The sequence below is a fragment of the Neodiprion fabricii genome, chromosome 3 (assembly GCF_021155785.1).
Source record: "Neodiprion fabricii isolate iyNeoFabr1 chromosome 3, iyNeoFabr1.1, whole genome shotgun sequence".
Taxonomy (NCBI): domain Eukaryota; kingdom Metazoa; phylum Arthropoda; class Insecta; order Hymenoptera; family Diprionidae; genus Neodiprion; species Neodiprion fabricii.
This window is the reverse complement of record NC_060241.1, coordinates 26830391-26843245: the sequence shown is the minus strand read 5'-3', so window position 1 is coordinate 26843245 and position 12855 is coordinate 26830391. Positions and strand designations below refer to the sequence as shown.

The following is a 12855-nucleotide window of genomic DNA, read 5'->3' as shown; positions in this document are numbered from 1 at the left end:
ACGTACTTGGAACGGAACGGCGGCATTCAGTCGACTTGAAACCTCTATCCATCCAAGTCGTAATATCAGTTACAATTAAGTTTTGTGGGTAAAGTGGTGTTTCAAAGGATGTTTGGGGGAGTGTAAATCCATCAGCTGTTTCTGAGTCGGTTCTCACTCGCTGCTACGGAATCCTCTCCAAACCATTTGCGCGTGTATAATTTTTACAAGACCCTAAACAGTATTTACTCGATGTATCAAACGTAACACGATTATAATATTACCCTTTCATCTAGAGATAAAGAAAACTCTTCCTGCTGCGCTGTTCCAGATAACGGACACGAACGACAATGCCCCCACATTCCAGGCCATGGCTTACTCTTTCGACGTTCCTGAGAACGCCCTCAGAGGAAGTCGCGTTGGCCAGGTGGTTGCCACTGACATCGATGGCGAAGGGCCCAACAGCCAATTGAGCTACGCCTTGATTTCCGACTGGGCTAACGATGTGTTCTCACTGAACCCAAACACCGGGGTTTTCACGCTGTCTGCCAGTCTCGACTACGAACAGGTACCTATAAAATAATGATAATTTAGAAACGTTGTAAAAATTGCAAAATAATTATTGATTCGACGACATGATCGATTGAAAGTCGGTATGGTGCGCCTACAAGATAATTTTTCGCATAAGTCTCATATAAATTATTGACAACCCCGTTGAAACCGAACCCTGGGAATAGGCACGTGTAATCGTTACCGTCGACCGAGTCAATTAAGGATTTATGTATGCCGTCGTTAGTGTAGTGTCCTCGCTTGATCTCGTTCGTTTAAAAATATGTCGCACGGTAGCTAACCACCGAATACGAACAGTTTATGAAACAGGACATGCTATGTGCGTAAACATGACTTTCATCACGGTATAAATGGGGGGGAAAAATATCCTGTTTCGCTACACTAGTTACTACGGTCGACACTATAACCTGCACCGAGTCCCGAGATAAAAATCAAACTGGTTCATAAGGTGTCGCACTAGGTAAAAATACGTCGTAAATACCCATGTAGGTTACAAGCAGTTTGCTGGATATTATTCAACGTCTCTATTCAGGTCATAAATTAAAAAAGAAAAGGGTAGTAATGTAGCCTACTTTTTTTCTCCTACAAGTTTCAGCATATTTTCAACTTAATTGCATATTTCGAAAATCGCGTTAGACTATATTAATTGTTAGCAAATCTAGTTCAATTAGAGGTATCAAATTTCAGTCGCTTGAACTAACTTGACGACATTCAAAACGAATACGAACTGTTCACTGGAGAAAAAAAAATGGTCTCCAACGCTTCGGAGACAGGACTGCATGCTTGGGTCTGAAAGAAAACGAAATCTATATCGATCTCGGCGTATCCACATAGAAATATTATGTATATGGTGAAGGGACTACGATCAAAATCCAGGATCAGAACGAGGACCCCTATCACGAAGGACTGACTATTGCCTCAGGCCACGATAACGGACGGTTGGTAGAGATGCCTTCAGCGCTATTCCTACACCAGGCTTAGCATTGGGCTAAGATTAAAAAATTTAAGCCTGACAGACGTGTACGGGTCGCTTCTAATGCTAGGTCCGAAGTCCTGGTGGTTCAGCACTCGAAGGAACCTGTGGCGGCCGAAGATCTGGACGGGGCGGAAAGAAAAGCGAGGGGGGGTTAGAAGAGAACGGCGCGGCGAAGAGGGGGGGAGGGAGGGGGGGGGGGGGAGACGGGGGAAAGGCCGCTTATAGAACCCTTCATCAACCTAAACGCCCTAACAGATACACGCCAAGATTAACAGCCGAGTGAGCTCCGCGCAGACGATGTTCAAACACATGGAGGAGAGCATTCGAAACACAGAAACACAGTGATTTTAACACAACGCACGATTATATCGGTCGGGTTCGTCGATTTCTTTTAAAAAGCATTAAATGTAGGCTTGTTTTCACCGAAAAGCCGTGGAGGCGAGACAGACCGTACCAATTTTGTTCGCCAGTCGCAAATCAATGAACGAGTGTAAACTTACTGTTACATTAATACAATTCACGTAAGTGTAACAGTTCCGTAGATAAAGTTTAAGCATTGGGTACGGGCGTGTTGAAACAATTCGACCATCTATACATGTACGTATACATATCAATACGTACAAATAAAAACGAAAAAAATCATACTTCGTTGATCCAGGGAAAACGGGTTCGCAAGAGATGAATGATCATGGAACAGAGATCGATGCGGGATATTCAATGAATTTTACAGCAATAAATGAGAAATGACCTCTTTAAAATCGATCATGTACCATATTCAATCCATAATCCGGAGCAACTTTAGTTTTTTACTTTCATAACACAGACTTCAATCAATTCTGCTTAACAAATCGAAAAAAGAAGTCACGAAACTCAAGTAAGATATGTGCAAGGATAGGTTGCGTCGTGGATAAAAAAAAAAGACGTTAAACTTCTTTTTTTTTTCAATTAAAAAACCTACCAACCTACAGCGTGAAACTATAATTATCTCTTACGTCCAGGTTCAACACTATATCCTCGTCGTTCAAGCGACTGACGGAGGACTTCCGGCTCTATCATCGACCGTGACAGTTTACTGCAACGTTATCGATCTCAATGACAATGCCCCGGTTTTTGAGCCTGGCCCACACGCCACGGAAGTACTGGAGAACGCGACGATCGGTACACCGGTGTTATCAGTGGGTGCTCAGGACTTGGATTCCGGTGACAATGGAAACATCGTTTACGCGATTGCCGGCGGCGACGAGAACGGTGATTTCGGAGTCGCCCTGAACGGGACGGTCTTTACCAGGAAATTGTTAGACCGTGAAACACGACCGCTGTATAATTTGGTCCTGAGCGCCACCGACTGCCCGAAGCCACCTTATCGACCTCTGTCATCTACGGTTCAGGTGAGCAAATGTGAAAGAACAAGTGATAAAATGGTAAAACCAGGTCTTTTACTATTTTGCGATATTTCATCAATTTAGACGAGTCGTCGGCCAGTCATCCAATTAGCGAAGAGTCAGAGAGCGGTGCGTCGAATCTAATTAAACAGCTCGTCTCCGCCCCTGATTCGCATTGAGTCGAAGAATTCCATTTCCGAGTCACTCCTCCACGACTGTCTTAATTGATTTAGCCTTCACCCAGCAGATAAGACTCGTATAGTTAAACCACACACTGGCGACAAGTATAATATTGCAGTAGTTTCATAACCCCGCGAGTACATGAGAATTACTAGTGTATTTTGACAGGATATTGCTGAAGAACATAAGAGTTGTACGGAGGTACATTGCTCTGGGAAGACTATTTTTTTCTCTACCTAATCACGCAACTCCGTAAACTCCTCCCCAATTGACGAACCGCGTACCGTGACACAAGTACGAACACTCTGTGAAAGTGACCATCGGCTAGAAAATGAGAATGATAAAAAATACAATCCTTGTTGCCAGGTCACCGTGGTACTACTGGACGTGAATGATGTTGCCCCAGAATTTATTTCACCGAATCAAACTACCATAATGGAGAACACGCTGGCAAATACCGTGGTGATGGCTATAAAGGCCGTCGACCGTGACGAAGGTCGGAACGGATACGTCGAGTACAGCCTCGAGGAGCACAACAAGCTTCCCTTCAGTCTCGGTGCAGTTGATGGTCTCCTCCGGGTCTCCGGCGCTCTCGATCGCGAGCATAAGCCAAACTACACACTGGAGGTGACGGCGAGAGACAGAGGAGAACCCTCTAAATCATCTTCTACTACTATCGTCGTTACCGTACTCGACGAAAACGATAACTCCCCGATATTTGATCCGAGGCAATACTCAGCGACAGTTGCAGAGAACGCCAGCATAGGCGCCAGTGTTCTTCAGGTACGCCTCGACGCCATTTCAGAAGAGAATAAAAACGTTCCATCTTTCGGTCCTCTCTTGCTGATCGTGCAAGCAAACCTGGACGTAACAAGCGTATCACAGTCTCAATCGATTTCACGTGAAATGTGGTACCCTTTACAGGTTTCAGCTACGGATCTGGACGAAGGTGCAAACGGTAGAGTTCGTTACAGTATTGCAGCTGGTGACGATAACCGGGATTTCACCGTATCCGAGGACGGTGATGTAATCAGGGTTGCGAAAAATCTAAACTTCGAACGCAAGGCAAGGTACCTGCTGACGATCCGTGGAGAAGATTGCGCTACCGAACTTGGCGAAGCCTCGCTGGACGACACGGCTGAAGTGACGATTTCGGTTCTGGACATAAACGACAACGCGCCGGTCTTCCTCGATACTCCTTACCTAGCGCACGTGATGGAAAACATGGTACCGCCTGGAGGCGGCTTCGTGATGCAGGTGAGTTTTTCGAAGATCAAGGCGGACGATTTTTTTGGTTAAGAAGTTGCCACCCACTTCCTGGTATCACGAGAACAGCTGTGCTTAGAGCGACGTGGCAGATGAATACTCGCCCCTGAATTAGTCCTTTTGGTATAACTGGTTCCCTCGTCCGTTCCAGGTGAAGGCATACGATGCCGATACTCCGCCATACAACGATCAAGTTCGTTACTTCCTAAAGGAGGGGGACACGGATTTGTTTCGTATAAACGCGAGCACCGGAGACATCTTCCTGCTGCGGGCACTGGACAGAGAAATGGTCCCGGAATACACGCTGACGCTGGTCGCTATGGACACGGGTAAGTCGGCATAGAGCCACAAAAGATTTCTAAGTCCTTTCCCAACGGTTATTGACGATCTTGTCATCATCTGGACGCGCGTTGCCCGCCATTATCGCGATCAAGATCACCGGTCTGCGACCACTTGCCACCCGAGATACGTCGCGGATCATTGTTAGCCGGATTGTCCGACTGTCTTAGATAAAAGAAACAGCCGAAGGTTGGTTATATGGGTGCGAGTTGCGAGTGGCTTGATGTCGTACACGTAAGAATTAGCATACTGCTCCCGCGCTGGTTCAGTGTGTAGTGTCATTGGATACGTCGCGTCGCGTCGTACAGTTTCGAGGTAGCAAAGAAGGAGGAGGATGAGGAGAAGAAGAAGAAGAAGAAGAAGAAAAGGCGACTCTTTAACGAGGGTTATCGATTGCCCTCACCGCGGCCTCCGACCTCGACTCGATATGCGGAAACTTTACTCTCAAGGGTTGAATTTTTCCCTTTCCCCACATCCGCCAGTAGTTCGATTCGATACTATGAAGGTCATTACCGCAACCTGTCTTCTCGGTTGAAGTACGCTGCAGTTGCACGATGCGCGCGAAGTGTAATGCTTGGTCAAGCATCAGAGGTATATGGGGAGGGACTCCTGGAAGGGAATCCCTCTCGCCCTTCTCACCAACACCTCACCTCTTACCGCCAAGTTACGCTCCGTGTCCACCGTCCGGCGTGTGATGCACGCATGCGCGATACAGTCGCGGCCAGAGTGGGCTCTCGTAGATATAGATGGGAGATAGAGACACGCGGAGGTCGAAACAAAATAAACCAATAGAGGAAACAGGAATGCGGGACTGCGAAGGCTCGAGCCTAAGGCTGTCCTCACACCGACGACAACCTCGCCCGACGCCTACCGCGTCCGTTCTTTAACCAAGCTAGAATATACTTGTATATACATATACATAGGTATATGTATAGGCAGAGGTAGGAGTATATGTACCTCGTTTGGCCCCCGGACCACCCTTTGATTTTAAGTTGGGTCGCTCCGTTCCTCCGCGATTAGAATCTCCAGAGAGCTGCGATTGACCTTACGAATGACCGATACGAGATCGATTGGTCCGAGCACACGCGTCTAAAAGGAGCTTCACCGTAATTTTTTCGATGACGAGAAAAACGATCGTAAACAACGCTAAATCCACAAGCGAATAATCGCGTATACAACAAGATAAGAAGTAAGTATTCTCAGGACGTGAAATTTTTAAAAAGATTTACGCAAATTTTAATTCCATTCTAATCCTGTGCGTAATGAATACAGTAAAATGCGACAATTTGAAGAAAAGATCCGCATAATACGTGATTGCGGCATCAGCACTTGAATTGGATAAATTGTTTTGAAGATCTTCGATACGAAGGGCTAGAGCTGCATGCCGTTAGCGGCGTGAACATAGCCTTAACGAAGCGGTGGAAGAGAGAATCGGGTCCAAGTTGGACCGCGAGTGGATACAGAATAAGGTGTAAGGCGTAAGGTATAAGGTATAAGGTGGGTACCTACTCACTCGGCCCCGACTCACGGATTATCTGTGCATCAAACCTCGCGGCGACCGATACGAGTTCTCATATTATTCTTAGCTGCGTGCAGCGATAGGTACGAACGACACGCGAGACTAATCAAACGCCTCGATAAAGAGAGTTTTTAAAAAAACTATGAGTACTTAACGCGCCGCTAAAGAACAAATCATTACCCAAATTCGTACACTCGTTTTATTTCGCGACAGAGAACGTGGACAAATTGATATTTAAATGCTCGGTATTTGCTCCAACTGTTTTTCTTTTATTATCACCAGTCCTTTTTTATTGTACCGTTCCTCCTTAACATTGGCTATAGTATTTGAACAGCCTGTTATTACGCATGATTGAAACGTCTGGCAAAAGAAAGAAATATATACAAAATAAATTAATAAAACAAACCCTAATCACAATCCTACAGTGGTGGTCTGCAATTATATAAACGATGCCAATTGATCGATTCCCTGCCATTTATTAGTATGTATGTATAATATAGTGGATCATGTTGAATACATGATAAGGAAGAGCAGCGTTGACGTTCAACCGCTGTATTTCCAGCAATTCTGAAATTGCCGAATTCCATTATTCGTCGGAGGTTGAAGAATTTTAATATTGACAATATGTAATTATTCTCAAATGTTAATTTGGGCTCTGATTCGTTGAAATGAACGATTGAATTCCGAAAACGTGGTACTTGAGCTGCACACATACACATGTGTCAGGAACGTTTACGGATAACACGTGCAACTATAGCCATTACTTCCACAGCATTTCATATTATAAGAGTAACAGTTTGCCACAGCTATATAATATTGAACATCCGAACGTTAAACATAAAGCTGAAACCCACTGCACACCTCGCATTATGCATCCGAAGCTTTAACCACCGTTTAGGCGGACATAAATGTATATAATTGGCACTCTTTCGAATGTTAGAACAGACCTGAAAAGTTGAATTTCAGAAACGTCGTTAAATGAAAAGATTATACCCGTGCATAGCTGTCGCTCGGGTTAAGGAACCAGTTATACGCGTCTTATTGTTGCAATGCATCGATTGAAAACGTTGCGATCGTCTTTAACGCTCCCGTTGACTTGTATTCTTTGACGTGCTTAACAATAATCACGAAGTGATGAAGTCGTGTTAAAAATAATATTAAAAAATCTAAAAGACAAAAATAAAAGACTAAATATCTTATTCTCTAGGTAAAGATGTTACGGTATAACAGAGCATTCTTCATTATTTCTGTAATATTTACTATCAGTGTATTCTTCGTTCTTTTGGACGATTTCAATTTATCCCAAGGCGATTGCAGCTGTTTTGACTGGTCCACTCTTGTACATACATACATAGGCATTACTCGCCACGCTTATACCCGCGCGTTATCAGAGAGATGGCAAGGGTAAATAAATAAAATAAAATAAAAAGTAACCCAACTTCTCAAGTACATAGCGTATTATATGCAATATAAAATTAACCAGCGCATACAAAAGTCGCCACTTTATACGTGTATTCCACGGAATAATCCCATACGCAACGAAAATACGTATAACTGCTGGAAAATTAAACCGTGAGATTTTCATTCCGATTGCGATTGATGTGCAAAGTTTAAGAATAAAAGTAAAAGGATAAACTTAACAATGTAAATCGCAAATCAGTTCGGAACCTTCGCTACTTCGAAGTTACCAGTGAATGCGTCCGCTAGAACGACGCGCGTGATTGGTTGTTTGCCGTATTCGTGTTACTATACCCGTACATTTGTATCCAAGGTGTGCGTGGATGCGCGTGAATTCGTATGTAAACGTGTACAACTTATACGTTGCGTACACACCGTACACACCAACATTAGCTGCACGGACGTGGGATGGAGGAGGTAAGACCGGGCGAGCTGCAACGACGGTATGTAGGCATCTGAATTCTGAAGAGACAAAGTGGCTTCGATCGCGGTGAACAGTACCTACAGTACCTACCGTACCTACTAGCACTCACCGCGCTTATATACACGCCTTGCTTGCGCATGTACATGATGAAGAAGTATACGTAAATCGTATATGCACTCGATGTAGAGACGCGTGCGTACATGCATATCATACGTATAAGCATCGGCAAAGCGCGCGGGGATATCCAGCGTGCCCTGCGGGCGGCCACTTTATATGCCGGCGCTGAATTCCGTAATTTCGTCCTCACTCGACGACATTAATTACCCGAGTATCCCGAAAGCTTATTTTCGCCCCCGACGAGGCGCGGCGGGCACTTGGCTTAAACCCTTGGAAGAATTGAGCCTCGCGGGGCCGATCGTTCAGCTCCGAGATCCAAAAGATCACCGACGCACCCGGGCGTACGAGTACGTATATACACATAACACTGGACTTATATCGAAGTAACAAGAATCTTGTACTCGATACCGGATACGTGGCTGCAGGTGGAGATCGTGAGGGTCTCAACGACGCCAGCCACAGTCACACCCTAGAAGAAAGATGCGCGGTAGGGCCCCTCTGCGACTAGCCTTCGATAATAATGCACGCTATGTATGGTCGTGACGTGCAACTATGATAATCGCCGAGAAGGGTCTCATCTCGATCGTGATTATATGTGGGACCCAAATTTAAACGGGCGAATATTCGTCACAGAGCTATAAATTGTTACATAACAACTATTCTAACTGGTCCATATAATATACATGTATATATAAATATACATACGTAGATAGATTTGGTGGCGAATTTGAATAATCGACTATTGATAAAGAGGAATTCGAAGCGAACGGGGTGTCAGGAACTGAGCGCCGGGGCGCCTCGGCGTCGTCGTCACACCCCGACAGTCGAGGTCCCTGCCATCTCCCGAGGCGGGGGCCTCCAGAGTTGTGACGCGCGATTATGATAATCGTTCACCACGGCACCAAGCGCCTCGCGGTCCCGTGATCCTCCACTCCTTAGGCACATCTCTTCTTGTTCAGCTTTAGTCTTCCTCTTTTCAAACCCATTGTGTAGGCATGTACATACGTGTACATACATGCGTCGGTCGATCCCAAGCTCTCCTTGCATTATTGTATGCTGTAGTACATCTATGCATGTACTTTATTCGAACCTTAGGATCGTTACTCTCTTTTATTGGCGTTGAAATGAAATGTAATATGCAACCATGCACAAACCAAACCGTTTAACCGTTCAAATTTCAAATGAATTATTTAACGAGGTAATGTAAGTTTCTGTTGGGAGGATTTTCTTCTTTCGTAACAGAATATTCCTTCGCTGTATATAATCTTTTCAAGTGCCTATAACGGTTGTATAATTCTCGAGATATTGTCTCTCGCAGCTGCGTGACTTGTCACGCCGCAGTCGAAGTAAACGCAATATAATATCGTAACGTAATTGATGAAATTCGGTTGTAGAAATATTTCACTAGGATTTCATAAGACTGGCCAACGGTACAGAGAATACCATTCGTTCATGTAACGAATTCTTCCTCGAACCATCAAGTCGGGTGTAAAAGCTCAAGAAGAAAGGAAAAATCAGTTAAAAAGACTTTGATTTTGTCCAAAAGTGGATAATTTTAGAATATTTCGCTGAACGGAGTATATGATACTCTATTATACCTGCAGATATACGTCGAACCCTTTTACACTTTGAGTGCAGCACCCGACTCTGAGAAGCACCGTTCCACAGAGGATCGTTACGATTAACCGATTATACACTTTGAAAGACAAGTAAATTGCTGTAATAAAACTGCCGAGTTATTTATTGGAAAATTCACGTTAACTAACGCACCAATCCAGTTTTCCAAGAAGCTGCTCGCGGTTCCGTTGAAACCAATGGACGTGTTTCAGGACTTGGTATCGAGAATTTTTTAACTCACTAGTTCCTCCTCCAAATTGTAAAGTATGAAATGTGCTTGGCATATTTATGCACTGAGCCCACGCCATGATCAAAACAGGATATTGTTATAGAATTTAGTAAATTGTCAATGGGTTCTGACTTACCGCGTATGCTGTAAAAGGTGATATTTACCCTATAAATAGACTAAAGTACGAGCGTTATATGTCCCTCTCAATCTTCCACTGCCACGCTAACTAACTGACCACAACTGTCGCTGGTTAATCAATCCGTTCCCGTACGGCAAAAAGTGACCTCGCCTGATTGGCGATGTGACAAGAAGATGTGATAACCTTCCTCTCGCTTCTATTCTTAATCAATCTCTCGGTACGTATACGTCAAGGGAGAACTTCACACTGTATGAGAAATGCACGCGCAAGAGATGATCTACAACGGTTGATCCCGATGTGCGGTTAAAACGGTTCGCCACCTCCATATTTTACCGCGATAGGACGTAGTGCGGGCGTATGGGCTTTGAATTTTCTGATGGAGGCGTTTCGCGCGGAACAATGGCGACTGGCCCGACAGCACAAGGTCGCCGTCAAGCTGCGTTCATCGCTTCTCAATGCTGGCCTCCTCTCGCTTAGTGCCTGGTCCCCGGACGCCGTCTCCTTCTTCCAGCACGACGTTACGCCCGAAGCGACGCGATGCACCAAGAGATTCAGCGTGCGTCGCGAGGTGACGCTAATAGCGCGCACGGCTCGGCTAGCCTCATTGGCATACACACGGGTACACAACAGATGCAAGCAGCCCACATCTTCCTACATGGACGAATTAATGCACGCGCTGGTCATGGCTCGCGATATCACTCAAAGATTTTATTTCCCAAATACCCGCCAAGTAGGATGTCAAAGAGATTAAGTCAGTCGTGTACTACGCTCAAAGTTCACAATACCTTCTGTGGATGGATTGATCCAGGACGGAACTGGTATCCTAACAATCTGTTTCAAATGATCAGAAGAGAGGATTTGAACTATTGTGTCAAATCTTATCAATGTGAAGGGTCAAGACTACGAATGATTGAACTTCAGATAGTTAAATTAAAAAAAAATAGTTCACATTACCCTAGAGTCAAGATCTCGAATAATCGATCACAGAAAATTTCCATAAGACGTAAACCGATTACCCTAGAGGCTTTTAAAAATCAGATGCGTTCGACGTTTAAACCACCGACAATTTTCAATATTCGAAATTTTGATAATTCGAGGTTTTCACCTCGCGAAATGACAAGATTTGAAAGAAGAGAGAATCTTACTATGATCCGCATCCAAAAATGCAATTTTGATAAATTTTTATCATGTCGAAACTGGTTAATGTACGGTTTGAAGCGTTAAGCTCTCGCATACAAAAAAGTCTTCTTGTTCGCTTCAGAGTTAAGGGCCTGTCAGCACCTGAACTTTGATTTCCAGAGATTTGTTACTTGGTAACCGGTATTTTACCCTGTACTAAATAATACACCTGACGTAAAATAACTGATTATTGTTATTCCCTTTGCTACTAGCGGCAATTTTGATGCCCAAAGCAAATTTTCAATTGTTTCTTTGAATTAATTTACAAGGTCTGTACTTTATCTGTGTACCTGGTGCTTCAGTCGTTTATCATGCATGTTGACGTGCAATTTTCTAAATAATTGTCTCGAGGCCGGGAATAAATCTCGCGAGGACAGGGTTATCTTCGGTTAATGTACGTAGGTAACAAAGAGTTCTGATACTCACACACAAACACATCCATAAACTAAATTTTCGCCGCTTTACTGCACTTAATCTTTGTCGAGGTAAAAAAATTCTAGAATAGTATTAATAATCGCATAGATTAGTTAGAGTAGAACCTAAACGATATTCACATTAGACTTTAATATAGTCGACATCTCAATTCTCTACAACCATGTTAACTGCGATGTGTAGTACTCGTACCTAGTTGGTAATTAATTAAAAGTACTTTTACGGTCTTGATGTTTCAATAATAATGGGAAAGATTTTCCCAAAGTGGACACGCAATATTTGCATGAACTTAGCTGAACTCTTTATTGTTAGTATATACTACACCCGGTGAACAAATTTTTGTTTCAATAAATTTTTCATCCTGCGAATTGAATCTGAACTTCGTTCACGTGAAATATGAAACGCAGCAATTTGCCGCATGAATGCAGAATGTTAAAAAATTCTGAGAATACGAAGTAATCGATTAGTATTACAGGTTGAGCCGCTCACGACGTAGCAAGGGGTATAACGCTAAAGCCTAAAGAACGTGAAGCTAATCAAATGAGGTACTTTGAAATGGAACTATCTAGTTGAAAAGAATTGATAATCGGCAGAGGAATCTATGATCAGGGTACTAACGGTACGTGTAGCCGTAGCAAATTGTAGGCCACCAACGATAACCGCGAAGAACCAATTAGTCACGAGCCGCAAATATCATGCTTACGAACTATACCTCTAATAGTGATCGTCTAATAATTGGTAAGCGCCTGCATAGATAAGACGGCAATGCAGGTTGAGGGGATGGAGAGGCGGAAGCCCGGCAAGCTGAATCAGCCTAATTGCAAGAACGGCGGATATCGGAACCAAGGAGACTCCATGGCCGGTCACCGTAAACCGTCCCGAGTTGAATATCCTTCCGTACATATCATTAGGTACAGAGCGCGTACTGGGGTATGTTATTGCATAGTTGCTAGCTGGCTCGGCGAGGCAAGGGAACACACATACACGGATACCCAAGGTATGCACATCCTTCAATTCCGCCGCACCGTCGCAATCTGCAGAGCCGAAGC

The 12855-nt window shown here is 44.1% G+C and overlaps 1 protein-coding gene and 1 long non-coding RNA gene across 2 annotated transcripts in view; one reads left to right on the top strand and one right to left on the bottom strand.

The window, feature by feature from the left end:
- LOC124179216 overlaps positions 1-12855 on the bottom strand; it is a 54852-nt gene that overhangs the window by 19756 nt on the left and 22241 nt on the right. Inside the window, exon 2 of the long non-coding RNA XR_006869986.1 lies at positions 264-551. This is a non-coding gene — a long non-coding RNA (uncharacterized LOC124179216). The remainder of the gene's footprint in view (positions 1-263; positions 552-12855) is intronic.
- LOC124179157 (cadherin-related tumor suppressor) overlaps positions 1-12855 on the top strand; it is an 87611-nt gene that overhangs the window by 58656 nt on the left and 16100 nt on the right. The window contains exons 3-7 of the mRNA XM_046563316.1: positions 311-547; positions 2524-2913; positions 3454-3870; positions 4012-4344; positions 4505-4682. Of these exons, the coding sequence (XP_046419272.1) occupies positions 311-547; positions 2524-2913; positions 3454-3870; positions 4012-4344; positions 4505-4682 (1555 nt within the window). The remainder of the gene's footprint in view (positions 1-310; positions 548-2523; positions 2914-3453; positions 3871-4011; positions 4345-4504; positions 4683-12855) is intronic.